The sequence below is a fragment of the Apis dorsata genome, unplaced genomic scaffold, assembly GCF_000469605.1.
Source record: "Apis dorsata unplaced genomic scaffold, Apis dorsata 1.3 scaffold_527, whole genome shotgun sequence".
Lineage (NCBI taxonomy): Eukaryota > Metazoa > Arthropoda > Insecta > Hymenoptera > Apidae > Apis > Apis dorsata.
In genome coordinates this window covers 8,018-22,628 of record NW_006263750.1, presented here as the reverse complement: position 1 = coordinate 22,628, position 14,611 = coordinate 8,018, and the positions used below count along the sequence as shown (strand labels likewise).

Here is a 14,611-nt window from a genome sequence, read left to right as displayed (position 1 = left end):
TAATTTAAATTAAAAAAAAAAAAAAAAAACAAAATATATAAATTTTTTTAAAAGTAACCAATATACTTGCTTTAATAGAAATAACAAAATGACCTCCATTCTTTAAGAAATATTGAGCATTTAGAGCTACTATTCTGGCTTGATCAGGTTGTGCCACATCAGCAAATATTGTATCTACCATTCCAATAAGCATTCTATATTTGTGAGGATGTCTTGCATCTTCAATTATAGGAATAATATTTGTTCGTTTCTTAGCAACATTTATAAGATCTCTGCCTGATCTATGAGAAAATTCTACAGCATATACGAGTCCTTCCTAAAATAAATTTATAATAATGTATGAACAAAATCTGTAATTATAATATAGATATAATTATGTAATCTAATCAAAATAGTAAAATATTAATTTTGTATACACGTCATTTTAGAGTAAAATATAATATATTTTACTCAATCAAAAAAACGAGAAATTAATTTTTCTAGCATAACGTCGACACCAAATTAATTATAATATATTAATTTGGCTCTAATGTATGCATTATAATTTATATAATTAAATATTCAACATAAAAGAAACATTTATATGAACTTACTGGTCCAACAACATCTGCTACATGTGACACTGTAGTTCCAGATGCAGCACCTAAATATAAAACTTTGCTTCCAGGAGGCATATGAATTTGATCTACTCCTCCAAGTATAGCAGCAGCTAATTTTGATCTAAAAGGATTCCAAACTCTATATTCAATTTTTTCACCATTTTCACCCTATAAAATCCAAATTGTTAATTATTTGTCATTGTTTATCATTTTTCATAAATTAATAATATAATTTACATTAGTTACTTATTTACCTCCACACTTATTCTTTTTTCACCATATACTTCTGAACCTGGTACCAAATTTAAAGTAACTAATGCATCTTCTTTTCCTCTAGCTATAAAAACTCCTTCATGACGATGTGGTTCAATAACAACAGTTTTTCCACCTTTAAAACCACCTCCTCCACGTCCTCTTCCTCCTTTTCCTCCACGTCCTCGTGGAGTATTTCCACCACCTCTTCCACCACCTCCTCCTCTACCACTACCTCGACCACCACCACTTCCACCTCTTCCTCCACCACGTCCACTACCTCCTCCTCGACCACCTCCCTTACCTCTAAATCCACCTGGTGAAAATCCTATAATAAAATTAATTTTGTAATATACATTAAATTCAAAAATATATAAAATAATCTTATTTTTTATTAAGTTTCATTTTCTTAATATGTTTAATTTCTTCAAATAAAATAAATCAAAAAATAAAATTTAGATGTCTAATTCAATTAATATATAACAATGTTATATTTATATATAAACAAAAATTATTTTATTAATTTACTTGACTGAATGAACTACATCTTTAAGTAAAAAACCATTGAGTATATTTGTTTAAATAGTTATTCATACTTTATAACATAAATAATGCAATTGTACGAATATAAAATATATAAATTAATTGAAATGCTAGATAAAGCACATTATAGAAATCATTTTAAACAATTAAAATAATCTTTTGTAAAAGATTAAATATAAGAATATGTGAATGTTAATTTCAATTACCTGGTTTTCCCATTTTAAAACTAAAATATTTAATATCTTTATACTAAATGTATTTCAATCTCTATTCTAATATTTCATACACGTGTTACATTACGGACGCTAAATCGTCACGGAAAAGAAACAGTTCCAAACATCTTCCGGTTTAATCATATCGAATTATAACGAATATATCGAATATAATATAATCGATATAAAAATCGATTAATATTTCAAAAATATTAAAAACAAAAATCTTTTATAAATAAATAATTTAATAATAATATACAAATTTCAAAAATTATTTATTAAAATTCAAAATTAAATATACGAGATATAATTATATTTATATTTCATATATATATATATACATATATTTTAAATTTGATCATTTTTAGAATAATAACAAATTTACATAAATTTTCTATTTCATATATGAATTAGAAACATGATATTATATTAAATTTAATTATATTATATTTAACATCTTTAAAATTTGCTAAAATTTTTTAAATATTTAAAAAATATTCTTTACAAATATAATATATATGGTCTGCTGACTATGAAATATATAAACACAGACAGATCACAGAATAAATCTAACATTTAAGGGAATTTGTATTTCATAATTTGAAATTCAATTGTGCAAAAAAATCAGTGATTCGTGCCCTCTATTGCAGGAATTATATTTAAACAATCACCAAAGAGAAAAAAGTCAAATTTTAAAAATAATTTTTTTGATATATAAATTTCATAAATACTCTCATGTACTATATATATATATATATATATATTGAATTATAGATCTTTTTACTATTAGGAATAAATGACAAATTCATGATGAATTGAATTATTTATAAATTAAAACTTAAACTTGTATTTTTTTATTGCAACAGATTAAATTTTTGAAATATCTAATAAGAATAGAATACTTTAAAATTTATTTATTCCTAGATCAAACTTTTATTTATTTAAATTCACTGCTTTTTGAGTGATATCTCGCAATGCATACTAAAATATATATTTTTGCAAGATCATCGTTTTTAATATACATTGAACAAGAACAGAAACATATCTACATCTTATATATTAAAAATTAAAATATTATAATTTTGACAAAAAAATAAAATGAAAGTGTGTTTTATTGATATCTCGTATTTTGTCTGTAGTCATGCGTTAAAAGCAAATATAAGTAAGAAAAGCAAACAATTGAAGAACAGATAGAAAAATTATGGAATCATCCATCTTTAGAGTACTACAAATAAAATCAATGAAAACAAGAAAAAATAGTAGGAAAAGTATAAAGATAGAGTAAAAAATAATTGTCATCTCTGAAATATCAAAGCATTTCTTTAAAGAAAAGATAGAATAAGAATTAAGATAGCGCCATTTTTTGAATGCTTTTAGAAAGATATTTTTGATATTTAAAAAATGCATATTTAATTCTTATCTTAATTTGTCCTGTCTTTAAAGAGATAGAGTATTCAAGAGATGACAATTCGATTCTTTCTATTTCTAGTTTACTCTTCTTATTTATATTATATTTTATTCTTTCTTTCTGTACTTCATTTCTGATATTTTAAAGATAATTTTATAAATTTTATCTTATCTCTGTCTTTCTAGTATTTATTTTCTCTAAATTTTAAGTTTATATTTAGTTTTTTCTTAGCGCATAATTATAAATGAAATAAGAAATATCAACAAAACATATTTTTATTATTTTATCTTTGAAAACTAAAAAATATATTATATATATTTCATTCTCAACTTTATAATATATTTCTAAGATTAGAGATTCTTACTATAAATATTTCAACAGTAAAAAAAATTAGTATTGCAGATCTAATTACAATTTTTTTGTTTCAGTAACGCTGTTGTCTAATTCCATTCTGTGATAATAACGATATTTAGTTACAATTTCTCTCGTAGTAGTAGCGCTATTATTTTATTTCATTCTGAATCGATAATGTCACGTTTGACATGAAAATGATAATAGAAAACTATAACAAAAATGTTTTGGATGATATATCTATTCTTTAGCTAGTTTGTGTTAATGCATTCGTTTTTCCGCGCTATTATATATTCAAATAATATTTAACCTATTATTTGTTTAAAATCTCATGGTTTTTATATTAACAAATAAATGATACTATTGTGTATAAAACTATTATTTATATAATAAAAAAAATATAAAAATATGAAGTAAAAATAAATATATATTAAATAGTTTCTTAGTTCTCTAAAACAAAAATTTTAATTATATGTTTATATTTATAGAATCAGCGTTGACGGTTTACTTGTATATTTTCCTTACGATTATATTTATCCAGAACAATATGCATATATGCTTGAACTCAAACGAGGCTTGGATGCTAAAGTAATTATTTTGTATAGTTTTGAATAATGATTATTTTTTATATGATATTTATCTTTTATTTATTATTTTAGGGACATTGTTTATTGGAAATGCCCTCAGGCACTGGCAAAACTATAACTCTCTTGTCTTTGATTGTAGCATATATGTTAGAAAATCCATTAGATGTAACAAAATTAATTTATTGTTCTCGTACTGTACCAGAAATAGAAAAAGTTATAGAAGAATTAAAAAAACTTATGGACTATTATGAAAAGGAAACTGAAAATAAACCTAAAATTGTTGGTTTAGTTCTTAGTTCACGAAAAAATATGTGTATTCATCCAGAGGTAAATAATTTTTTATTTTATAATTTTTAATAATTATATATAAGTATAAATATATTAATAATATATTTAAATTAGGTAAGTAGAGAACGTGAAGGCAAAATTGTTGATGGACGTTGTCATTCTCTCACAGCATCATATGTTCGTGAAAGACATAATTATGACGATTCCACACCAATTTGTAATTTTTATGAAGGATTTGACATGGAAGGCAAAGAACAAATTATGCCATCAGGCATATATTCTATTGATGATTTAAAAGAATATGGAAAAGATCGCAATTGGTGTCCCTATTTTCTTGCAAGGTTTACAGTAAGCACATTAAGAAGTAAATATTATATTTTAAAACAATATAAAATATTAATTCTTTCTTATGATTTTAGATTTTACATGCTCAAATTGTAGTATATAGTTATCATTATTTATTAGATCCTAAAATTGCAGAAACTGTATCTAGAGAATTAAGCAAAAGTTCTGTAGTAATATTTGATGAAGCTCATAATATAGGTACAATATAACTATTACTAGTTATATAGTAAAGTTTAAAGAAGTTTAAATATTTTTATGTTCATTTTAGATAATGTATGCATTGATTCAATGAGTGTAAAAATTAATAGAAGAACTTTAGAGAAAAGTTCAGCCAATATACAACTTCTTGAAAAAACAGTAGCTGAGTAAGTTATGTTTTAAATTTTATACTAATAATTATATACATCTTTAAAAATATTTATAATTTAGGATGAGAGAGGATGATGTAAATAAATTAAAAGAAGAATATGAAAGATTAGTAGAAGGATTAAAAGATGCACATGTTGCAAGAGAAACTGATATTATCTTAGCTAATCCAATTTTACCAAATGAAGTTTTGCAAGGTAAATTTTTTATTTTAGATATATTTGTAAAAATTACGAATTTAATGTATATATATTTGTTATAGAGGTAGTGCCTGGTAACATTAGAAATGCAGAACATTTTGTTAGTTTTTTAAAACGATTTGTAGAATATTTAAAAACACGTTTACGTGTACAACATGTGGTTCAAGAATCACCTGCTGCATTCTTAAGAGATGTTCAAACAAAAGTTTCAATAGAACGTAAACCATTAAGATTTTGTGCAGAGCGATTAGCTTCTCTTTTACGTACTATGGAGATAACCGATTTAACTGATTTCTCACCAATAATATTAGTAACACATCTTGCAACATTAGTTTCTACATATACAAAAGGATTTACAATTATAGTAGAACCATTTGATGACAAAACACCTAATGTTTTAAATCCAATTCTTCACTTTGTTTGTCTAGATTCATCTATTGCAATGAAACCTATATTTGATAGATTTCAATCAGTAGTAATTACTTCAGGAACATTATCTCCATTAGATATGTATCCTAAAATTTTAAATTTTCATCCTGTCATAATGTCATCTTTTACCATGACATTGGCTAGACCATGTCTTCTACCTATGGTAAATATAATATTATTTTGTTTAAAATATTATTAAAAATATATAAAATTAAATTTAAAATTATAAAAAATAAATATAAATATTTATTTTTTATAATTTTATATAATAAATAATAAATTAATTTTAAAATACTGTAAGATTGTAGCAAAAGGTAATGATCAAGTTGCAATTTCATCAAAATATGAAACAAGAGAAGATGTTGCTGTTATAAGAAATTATGGCCAACTATTAGTTGAATTTGCAGCTACTGTTCCTGATGGTTTAGTCTGTTTTTTTACATCTTACTTATACATGGAATCTGTTGTTGCTGCATGGTTTGTATTAATTAATATTCGTAATATCATATAATTATAGTTTATTTTTATAGGTATGACCAAGGTGTAGTAGATCAACTTCAAAGACATAAATTATTATTTATTGAAACTCAAGATTCTGCTGAAACGAGTTTAGCTCTTATTAATTATATAAAAGCATGTGAAAATGGTAGAGGTGCTGTTCTTCTTTCTGTAGCACGTGGTAAAGTATCAGAAGGAGTTGATTTTGATCATCATTTAGGAAGAGCTGTATTGATGTTTGGTATTCCTTATGTATATACGCAATCGCGTATTTTAAAGGCACGATTAGAATATCTTCGTGATCAATTTCAAGTAAGTTTTTAAATTAAATTTTAATTAAATGTATAAATATTTTTATTATTTTTAATATATTTTCTGATTTTTATAGATCAGAGAAAATGATTTTTTAACTTTTGATGCGATGAGACATGCAGCACAATGTGTTGGAAGAGCAATTAGAGGAAAAACTGATTATGGTATAATGATTTTTGCAGATAAGGTATAATAAAAATTATAATTTTAATTTTTAATAATTTTTTTAATTTTTAATTATTTCTTTAACAAAATTAATTTTTTAGAGATTTTCAAGAGTAGATAAACGAAGTAAATTACCAAAATGGATACAAGAACATTTAACAGATAGTTTATGTAATTTATCAACAGAAGAAGCAGTGCAGGTAAAAATCTTAAATTTAAAACTTCAAAAGTAAATAACTAAAAGTTGATAACTATTAATTATTATTTTATATAACTTTGCACTACTTAATACTTTTAGATAAGTAAACGTTGGTTACGACAAATGGCTCAACCATTTACTCGTGAAAATCAATTAGGATTGTCTCTACTAACACGAGAACAACTTGAAAAAGAAGAATATGGTAAAATTAAACAAAAGGCGCAACAAAATTAGATATTTAATATATTTATAATAAATTTTGTGCCATTTTTAACAAATAATATATGAAGTGTATGAAAACATACCATAATTTGTTGTTTTTGTATAATATTTGTATTATAGTACATTTAAAATGTATTGATTTTTGCAATAAAAAATATTTTTTTTAATGATATATAACTTTATAAATTTATGAAATTAATATTTAAAAAAAGTTTAATAAATAGGTTATAAAAAATATATCTTCGCAATTAAAAAAGTTTAATAACAAAGTATGGTGATGAAGTTTTAACAGTGTACAAAATACAATTATATTTATGAACAATTCATCTAATATCACCATCTTACAATAACTTGGTCTCCGTCTTGTATTGAATAATAACTGAGTTCCTGAAGCGGTTTATCTAAAGGTATTTCATCTTTAGAAAGCTAAAAAATTACAAAAGAATAATATAAAAAAAATATATAATAAAACATACATGAATTATAAAATGTCAAAATTACATTTTGTTGTATAAACGAGAGATTTGGTATTTTTCCTCCAGTTTTAAAAAGTCGTTGTGCAAGTCCAATAACTTTTTGAACTTCCATATCTTTTAATAGTTTTCTTTTAATTCCTTTAGGCTGATCTAGATGATCTGGGCATACAAATTCTACTGTTATAACGTTTGAAACCATTTCCACTTTTGTTTTAGATGAGGGAATATCAGAAATTCCATATTCTATAAACATTTCAAATAATATTCATAATTAATAAGAAAAAAATTATTTTTTAAATGTATTATCATTATTATAACATCCTTCACCAACTTGCAACCAATGCTGCATATCGAGGGTGTTCAATTATAAATTGTTTTCTTTTTTCAGAGTCAGCTTCAGAGTTATATTCAGTCCATTTTAATAAAAACAATTTCAGATAATCATACTCAGCACCACGTCTTTCATCATGTAAAATTTCAGTGCCATTTAATGATTTTAAATTTGCAATTTTTGCTATGATTAATTGACGTGCAGTTTCCAAATTTTCATTTTTCAAAATAGGATTCTCTCTAAATTTCAAATCTTCTAAATTATTAAGTTTTTCTAATTCTGATATAGATTGCCACTGTAAATTATTATAAAATTATTTTTGTTAATAATATATTATAATTTATTTATATCATATAAATATTTATTTTACCTCTGATATGTTATTATGCGATATATGTAATTGTCGCAAATTAAAAAAGGCTGTGGTTTTAACTATTGGTTCAATAGTTGGAAATCTTATTTTGTCTATTTTATTTGAATTTAAATTAAGATATTCTAAGCTGTATAAATAATTGTTTAATATAAACATTTGATTAAAGTTATAATTAAATACTATAATAAGAAATATTTTATTAAATTAAATATATATATTATATAATTGAAATTATTATATGTTATATATATGTTATATATAATTTACCATGGAAGAGAATCCAACTTAAGAATTTCATCCCAATTGGATATCAAATTTCCTTCAAGTGTTAATTTACATATTTTCATTAAATTATCATCTTTTAATGGTCTTTGTATAATATTAACAATATTGAAAGAAACTGAAAGTTCTTGTAAAAATGGAAACATACACATACATTGTTGAATATCAAACCAATTATAATTCATTTTTGCCATTGTTAAATATTTAATCATAAAAAATGAATTTTTTAATACTTCCATATTTTTTTCAATTGGCAAATAATTTTCACTAAATAAATAATATATATAATAAATAATAATAGATATTATATGTTAATATTCTTAATTAGGAATTTTACCTCACATTAAGTCGAACAAGACAATGAAGTTGACAACAAATATTTGCTACAATTTGCCAACTATTTATTAAATTTTTAGATATATCTAATTCTTCCAAATTGGGACATAATTCTTTTAATTCACCAGAATCACCCGCAGTGCTAACACATTGTTCTCTTAACCATATTATTTTTAATTGATCAAATTTGCTTTGTTTTTTATTTACTTTAGAAAAACCAACAACTTCCAAAAAAGGAGCATTAATTTCCTTTTGTAAACTTATTAATGTATCTCTATCAATACCAGCTAATTCATCATTGATGAAACCATAACGAATTTTAATAGCTTCAGGACAAGAAATTCCAAATCTTGCTTTACCAGGACGTATAAATGAACCTGATGTAGGATATCTATTATACAATATATAAATATTTTAATTGTGTAATTACTTTAAATAATAATAATAATATAACATTATATTTTTATATGATTTTACCTAGCTTTAAAATATTTTATTCCTTCGTATGTACCATTATGTTTTCCACGAGTTGGATCATCCCAATCTATACCAAGCCACAAACCTTTAGTTTCACCAACAGGACCAATGTACTTTAATGTACCTTGATGTCCATCACACTCAATTCGACTGTCAATTTCATATCTTTTATCTTCTACCATGCTAAAAAAGAAAAATTTTAATAATATTTTTTAATTAATATATCTAATCATATTTTTTGCTTTCAAAAATAAAATTTGAGAAATATCATTCTTATGTTTTTATATTATATTAATTTTTAATAATAAATACTGAATGTGTACATCACGTTGCGGTTTAAAATCTAACCTCAATGTAATAGATGATCATTGAAATTTATGAAACAAAATATTAATGATATAAACGAAAAAAAATCGTCACGGAGCACTCTACACAATATTAGAAATAATATTTATGTTAAATATAAATGGTTATATAGACATGACTCAATCAAAATTAAAACTAATATACGACAATGACATTTCTCTATTATATACAGTTAAGATACCTAGGAACTCTGTAGTATAAGATATTCCACACAAATAGTACCATCTTTTTATATGAATGTGTATGACATATAGATATAGATGAACCATACAATAATAATTTTTTGCACATTTTTTATATACAAATTTTCTTCATTCTTAAAATTTCATGATAAAAAACAATATCATAAACGATAAAAAAATTAAAATATATTTTTGCTTAAAACTGTATTTAGATATAAAATAAGGATAAATTTATAAATCAATTTTTACAAAATTGATGATTCAAAAATAAATATTTTGATTTTATTTACCAAAGAATAATTAGATATTACATTATACATAAATTATACATATAACACAATGTACAGATGCTATAAAATATACATAAATATGAATAATTACAATCTTAAAATGTATATGTACATATAAAACTATATATATATACATATACATAAACAATGATGATTTAGTTTAGTTCAGATTATTTTGTTTGATGGAATTTATACATTTGTGGATAGTCAAAAAAATTATTTCATGCAAAATATTTTATTGAATTGGTACTATATTTGCAATATTTACTGGATTTAAGATTTCAATCCAATAACCATCTGGATCTTTAATAAAAGCAATTCCTTTCATCTTACCATCATTAGGTTTCTTTATAAATTCTACATTTAATTTTTCAAATCTTTCACATGCTTTTTCTACATCAGGTACTGTAATTCCAATATGACCTGTGTAATAAAATATATTATATTAAATTTGTAATATTGTATATATTTGTTATATATAATTTTATTTTATGTTTCAATTTTATAATATTTAAAAATATTTATATATTTATATATATTTAAAAATATTACCAAATCCACGAGGTTCAGTATTCCCATTATGATATGTAGGATCAGGATCAGTTTCTGTTCCCCAATTACTAAAAATAAATAATAACTTTAATAAATTTAATTGTTACTTACACATAATTTTAAAACATACTGAGTAAGTTCTAAAGTTGCTTTACGACTAAATGTCCATTCAATACTTTCTCTCTTATCAGTAGGTATATCTTTTGGATCTTCATATCCCAAGAAATATAAGGAAAACTTCATTTCGGGAAAATCAAGTTTCTGTAATAACTGCATACCAAGTACTTCAGTATAGAAAGGTAATGATTTTCGTGGATCTTTAATACGATACATTGTTTGTTGCATTATGTAACCATTTGTTGCTGGATCAGCTTTCTTACAAAGTTCACGTGCTTCACAATTTGTTAATCCTGTATGTTCACCCATCTAAAAAAAATTATTATATTTATCATATTTTATTATTTAAATTGCATTATGACTTATTGATAAAATTATATAAAAAAAATATGCAATTAAATTTATCTTTTAATTTTATCAATCTAAAGATAAAATATCATTATCAATTTTCAAGGACATTATTTATTTTGGAAAATATTTATACAAAGGGATTAGAAAATTAATAAAAAATTAAAATAAAATAAAATAAAATAAAAAAAGGAAAAAAAAATTTATTTTAATATATAAAAATTATATAGGTTAAATAACAAATGTATAAAATTTGGTAAAACAAATTTATCATATCAATAATGACATAACGTTTATATTATTATATATTTATAATATTATTTATTATTATATATATATTATTTTTTTTTTATTTTTACCTTTTGGAAAATAATAAATATGATAACTGATAGTACGCTACACACAAAGCGGAAGTGTGCGAAGAATTGCGTGATCTATTCACAATCACAATCTCTATAAAAAGTGGAATATCTTTTATTGAGTATAACGTATATGTAATACGTAGTTGTGTTGTGTTGTCTTGACTTTACCACTTCGATTTCTCTTATCTGTCAAATCGTGTAAATTATATTGAAGTGTACAAATAATATTAAAAAAACAGTTTAATTTATATCATTAATAAAATGGCTCATTGGTTTCATCGTAATGTACTAAAAGCTACGACAAATCAAAAATTCGAATTAAAAATAACTAATCCTACTGATGCTACAAAAAAACTATGCAGGTTAGCTATATTTATGAAGAAAATAAATTAAACGCATTTAATTTTATGATCAATAATTATTTTAAATGTTATTATTTTATAAAATTTATTTAAAATAATAAGTAATATAAATGATAAAATAAATAATCATATTGCAAGAAAAATTATATTTCAATTAAAATTTTTTTTATTATAGTGATCTGAGATTATCAAGAAATCGTCTTTTGGATTTGATCAAAAATCCAAATAATTCAAGTGATACTATAGAACCAGCCTTTCATAGCTATTTAAGCTTATTATATGGATTTATATGGGAAATAAATTCTGATGCAGAAAAATCTGAACATATTGGTAGGCCAAATCCAAGCAAACTTAGAAATGTTATTGTATATAAATGGACGCATACATTGTTGGGATCAAATACTTAGTAATATATTTTTTTACGTCTATTTAATTTAAATAAAAAAAAAAAATAGTTTTATTTTATATATTATTATATTCTATAATTTAAAATATTTATTATAGTTCTAGTCCTGATTCTGTATATGAAGCAGCTAATGTAAGCATGAATGTAGGACTTTGGTTTATGAAACATGCTGCAATGATTGCTGCTAAAGATGAGTAAGTATAAACAATAAAGTATAAAATAATTAGAAATATGAAATAAATAATATTACATAGAAATATCATTTATTGATGATATAATTTAGTATAAATATGAATGAAGCAAAAGATGTACATACTATGCTAAGACGAGCTGCAGGAATATTTACTTTTGTACAAACAGAATTTTTGCCACAATTAGCAAATCCTCCACCATTAGGAAGTGATTTAGATCCAAGAATAATAAATGCATATGTCAATCAATGTACAGCAGAAGCACAGGAAGGTTGTATAATATATTATTTTAATTATATAACACATTTATGATATATATAGAAAATATAATATACAATATATAAAATTGTTTTAAATTAATGATCTAAATACTAATAAATATATAATTTTATATACATCATGTTTCAGTGACAGTGGCTAGAGCAGTAGAATTAAAACATAATCCTAGTTTAATATCAGCATTAGCTAATGAAACAAGTAAATTATTTTTGGATGCTGCTAATACTTTACGCTCATTTAAATCAGAGATATCAGCACAGTGGATTAAATATTTAGAACTTAAAGCAGCATTTTATCAATCTTATGTAAGAAAATTATTAAAAAATATAAAAATATTTAAAAATTAAAATTTCTTAAATAATTAAAATTATTTATATAATTATTTGTAATTATATATGTTATAGGCTTATAATTATTGTGGTGAAAATTTATTATCTATGGATAAATGTGGAGAAGCAATTAAAGCCTTACAAGAAAGTGAAGCTTGTTTGAAAAAAGCAAAAATATTATGTGAAGAGTATGGAAAAATAAATGGACCAGCACCTAGAGTAAAACCAGATCAACATGCTGTATTTAAACGTTTAGCACCTATAGTAAAACTTACTCTTGATAAATGTAATCGTGAAAATGGTTTAATGTAAGTATCATATTAGATTGAAAAAAAATTTTATAAACAAAAATTTAATTTTAATTTATATATTTTTAAAGTTATCATCATACAATACCAGGAGAGATTCCAACATTAGATACAAAAGCTACTTTTGGTTTAGTGAGTCCTATTGATTTCCAAATGCAATCACATAACTCTATATGGAATTTAAATGTATATGGATCATTATTTGGATTAACTCCTGCAAAAATAGAAAAAGAACAAAATTTACCCCCTGTTAAAGAAGATTCAATTCATCAAAGTACCAAAGATCCAAAGAATGCAAGTGGATGTTTGTTGCAGTAAATAGTTTTATGCAGAATTGCAATAAATGGTAAATTAAATTCATTGACTTTATTATCATTATGAGTTATAGAGGATGTCTTACATTTTTTGATAATTTTGTTACATGCTTGATAGTATTTTATAACTAAAAATAAGACTAAAATATATATATACATATATAAAATAAATATCTATGAATGCTTTGTTAAGAAGTTACAATAAAAATATGAAATAAATAGTATAAATGCTATAAATATATAAATGTACACATTTCACATATTTGTTCATAAATATTAGTGAACACTATGCAATATAATACACTTTATTGGGAAATATTTCGAAATATTTTTAACAAGAGTACTACAATTTTTGACACATAAACCATATATAAAATGCATTATATATTCCTGATTAGAATAATTAAAAAAAATATTATATAATATAATAATATAAAAGTAAATATTTTTGACATTTTGAAGATTATTTTACTGTATAAAACAAAATAAAATTAAAATTAACTTCATAATATAATGTATAATTCACCATCATATAGAATTAATATTACAAAAAACAATAAACATATTTTATATCATATTATATACATGTAGTTAATATAAATATTACATATATATAGTTAATATAAATATTACATATCACAATATAATACTTTTGTATTTGTATTGAATTGAAAAAAATAGTATTATATTTTTCATTTTTATATATTTTTTGTTAATTTCTTAATAAAGCATTTATAGATTTTTTAGTCTTATTTTATTTTTAAAACATACTGTAAAGTATGTATAAAAAAATATTGCATAATTCTAAAACAATAATTTATTTTTAAATATTTATATACACATTTAGTAAAATATAATTAAACAAATTAACAATATAGTATTCAATTAGCATTTAAATGTTTTTACTTATGTATTAAATAATATAACTAGTCTTAATTTTTAATTAAAAACATA

At 22.6% G+C, this 14,611-nt stretch overlaps 4 protein-coding genes across 7 annotated transcripts in view; 2 read left to right on the top strand and 2 right to left on the bottom strand.

Annotated features, from left to right (window-relative positions):
* Positions 1-1,737, bottom strand: part of LOC102676479 (rRNA 2'-O-methyltransferase fibrillarin) — a 2,525-nt gene extending 788 nt beyond the window's left edge. The window contains exons 1-5 of one of the 2 annotated variants that reach the window (XM_031512910.1): positions 1,601-1,734; positions 1,144-1,179; positions 854-1,020; positions 594-767; positions 71-316 (exon numbers count right to left, since the gene is read on the bottom strand). In XM_031512910.1, coding sequence (XP_031368770.1) covers positions 71-316; positions 594-767; positions 854-1,020; positions 1,144-1,179; positions 1,601-1,613 — 636 coding nt within the window. In that variant the 5' untranslated portion in view covers positions 1,614-1,734. Of the gene's footprint in view, positions 1-70; positions 317-593; positions 768-853; positions 1,180-1,600 lie in introns of both variants that reach the window. The other variant, XM_006620724.2, reaches the window with a different exon arrangement.
* Positions 1,738-3,463: 1,726 nt separating this feature from the next.
* LOC102676342 (general transcription and DNA repair factor IIH helicase subunit XPD) lies at positions 3,464-7,148 on the top strand. Its single transcript, XM_006620723.2, has 13 exons — positions 3,464-3,778; positions 3,854-3,953; positions 4,025-4,279; positions 4,355-4,588; positions 4,660-4,783; positions 4,854-4,950; positions 5,015-5,148; positions 5,214-5,743; positions 5,882-6,057; positions 6,111-6,390; positions 6,467-6,577; positions 6,657-6,755; positions 6,854-7,148. The coding sequence occupies exons 1-13, from the start codon at positions 3,774-3,776 to the stop codon at positions 6,986-6,988; spliced, it is 2,280 nt and encodes a 759-aa protein (XP_006620786.1). The 5' UTR covers positions 3,464-3,773; the 3' UTR covers positions 6,989-7,148.
* Positions 7,149-7,217: 69 nt separating this feature from the next.
* Positions 7,218-12,570, bottom strand: LOC102676062 (lactoylglutathione lyase). Of its 3 annotated transcripts, XM_031512916.1 has the most exons (11): positions 11,466-11,752; positions 10,772-11,067; positions 10,642-10,709; positions 10,336-10,512; positions 9,252-9,438; positions 8,776-9,165; positions 8,424-8,705; positions 8,154-8,283; positions 7,784-8,078; positions 7,478-7,695; positions 7,218-7,402 (listed from the first exon to the last, which is right to left on the bottom strand). In XM_031512916.1, exons 2-11 carry the CDS (start codon positions 11,065-11,067, stop codon positions 7,310-7,312), a joined length of 2,136 nt encoding a protein of 711 aa, XP_031368776.1. In that variant the 5' UTR covers positions 11,466-11,752; the 3' UTR covers positions 7,218-7,309. The 3 variants fall into 3 exon arrangements, with proteins under 3 accessions (XP_031368776.1, XP_031368775.1, XP_031368774.1); XM_031512915.1 differs by lacking the exons at positions 7,218-7,402; positions 7,478-7,695; positions 7,784-8,078; ... (2 more) ...; positions 8,776-9,165; positions 9,252-9,438 and adding an exon at positions 12,553-12,570 and having other exon boundaries at positions 10,053-10,512; positions 11,466-11,559; XM_031512914.1 differs by lacking the exons at positions 7,218-7,402; positions 7,478-7,695; positions 7,784-8,078; ... (2 more) ...; positions 8,776-9,165; positions 9,252-9,438 and having other exon boundaries at positions 10,053-10,512; positions 11,466-11,559; positions 11,637-11,826.
* LOC102676196 (BRO1 domain-containing protein BROX-like) lies at positions 11,467-13,699 on the top strand. Its single transcript, XM_006620722.2, has 7 exons — positions 11,467-11,830; positions 12,006-12,236; positions 12,335-12,430; positions 12,520-12,698; positions 12,836-13,011; positions 13,111-13,343; positions 13,415-13,699. Exons 1-7 carry the CDS (start codon positions 11,730-11,732, stop codon positions 13,659-13,661), a joined length of 1,263 nt encoding a protein of 420 aa, XP_006620785.1. The 5' UTR covers positions 11,467-11,729; the 3' UTR covers positions 13,662-13,699.
* Positions 13,700-14,611: the final 912 nt, after the last annotated feature.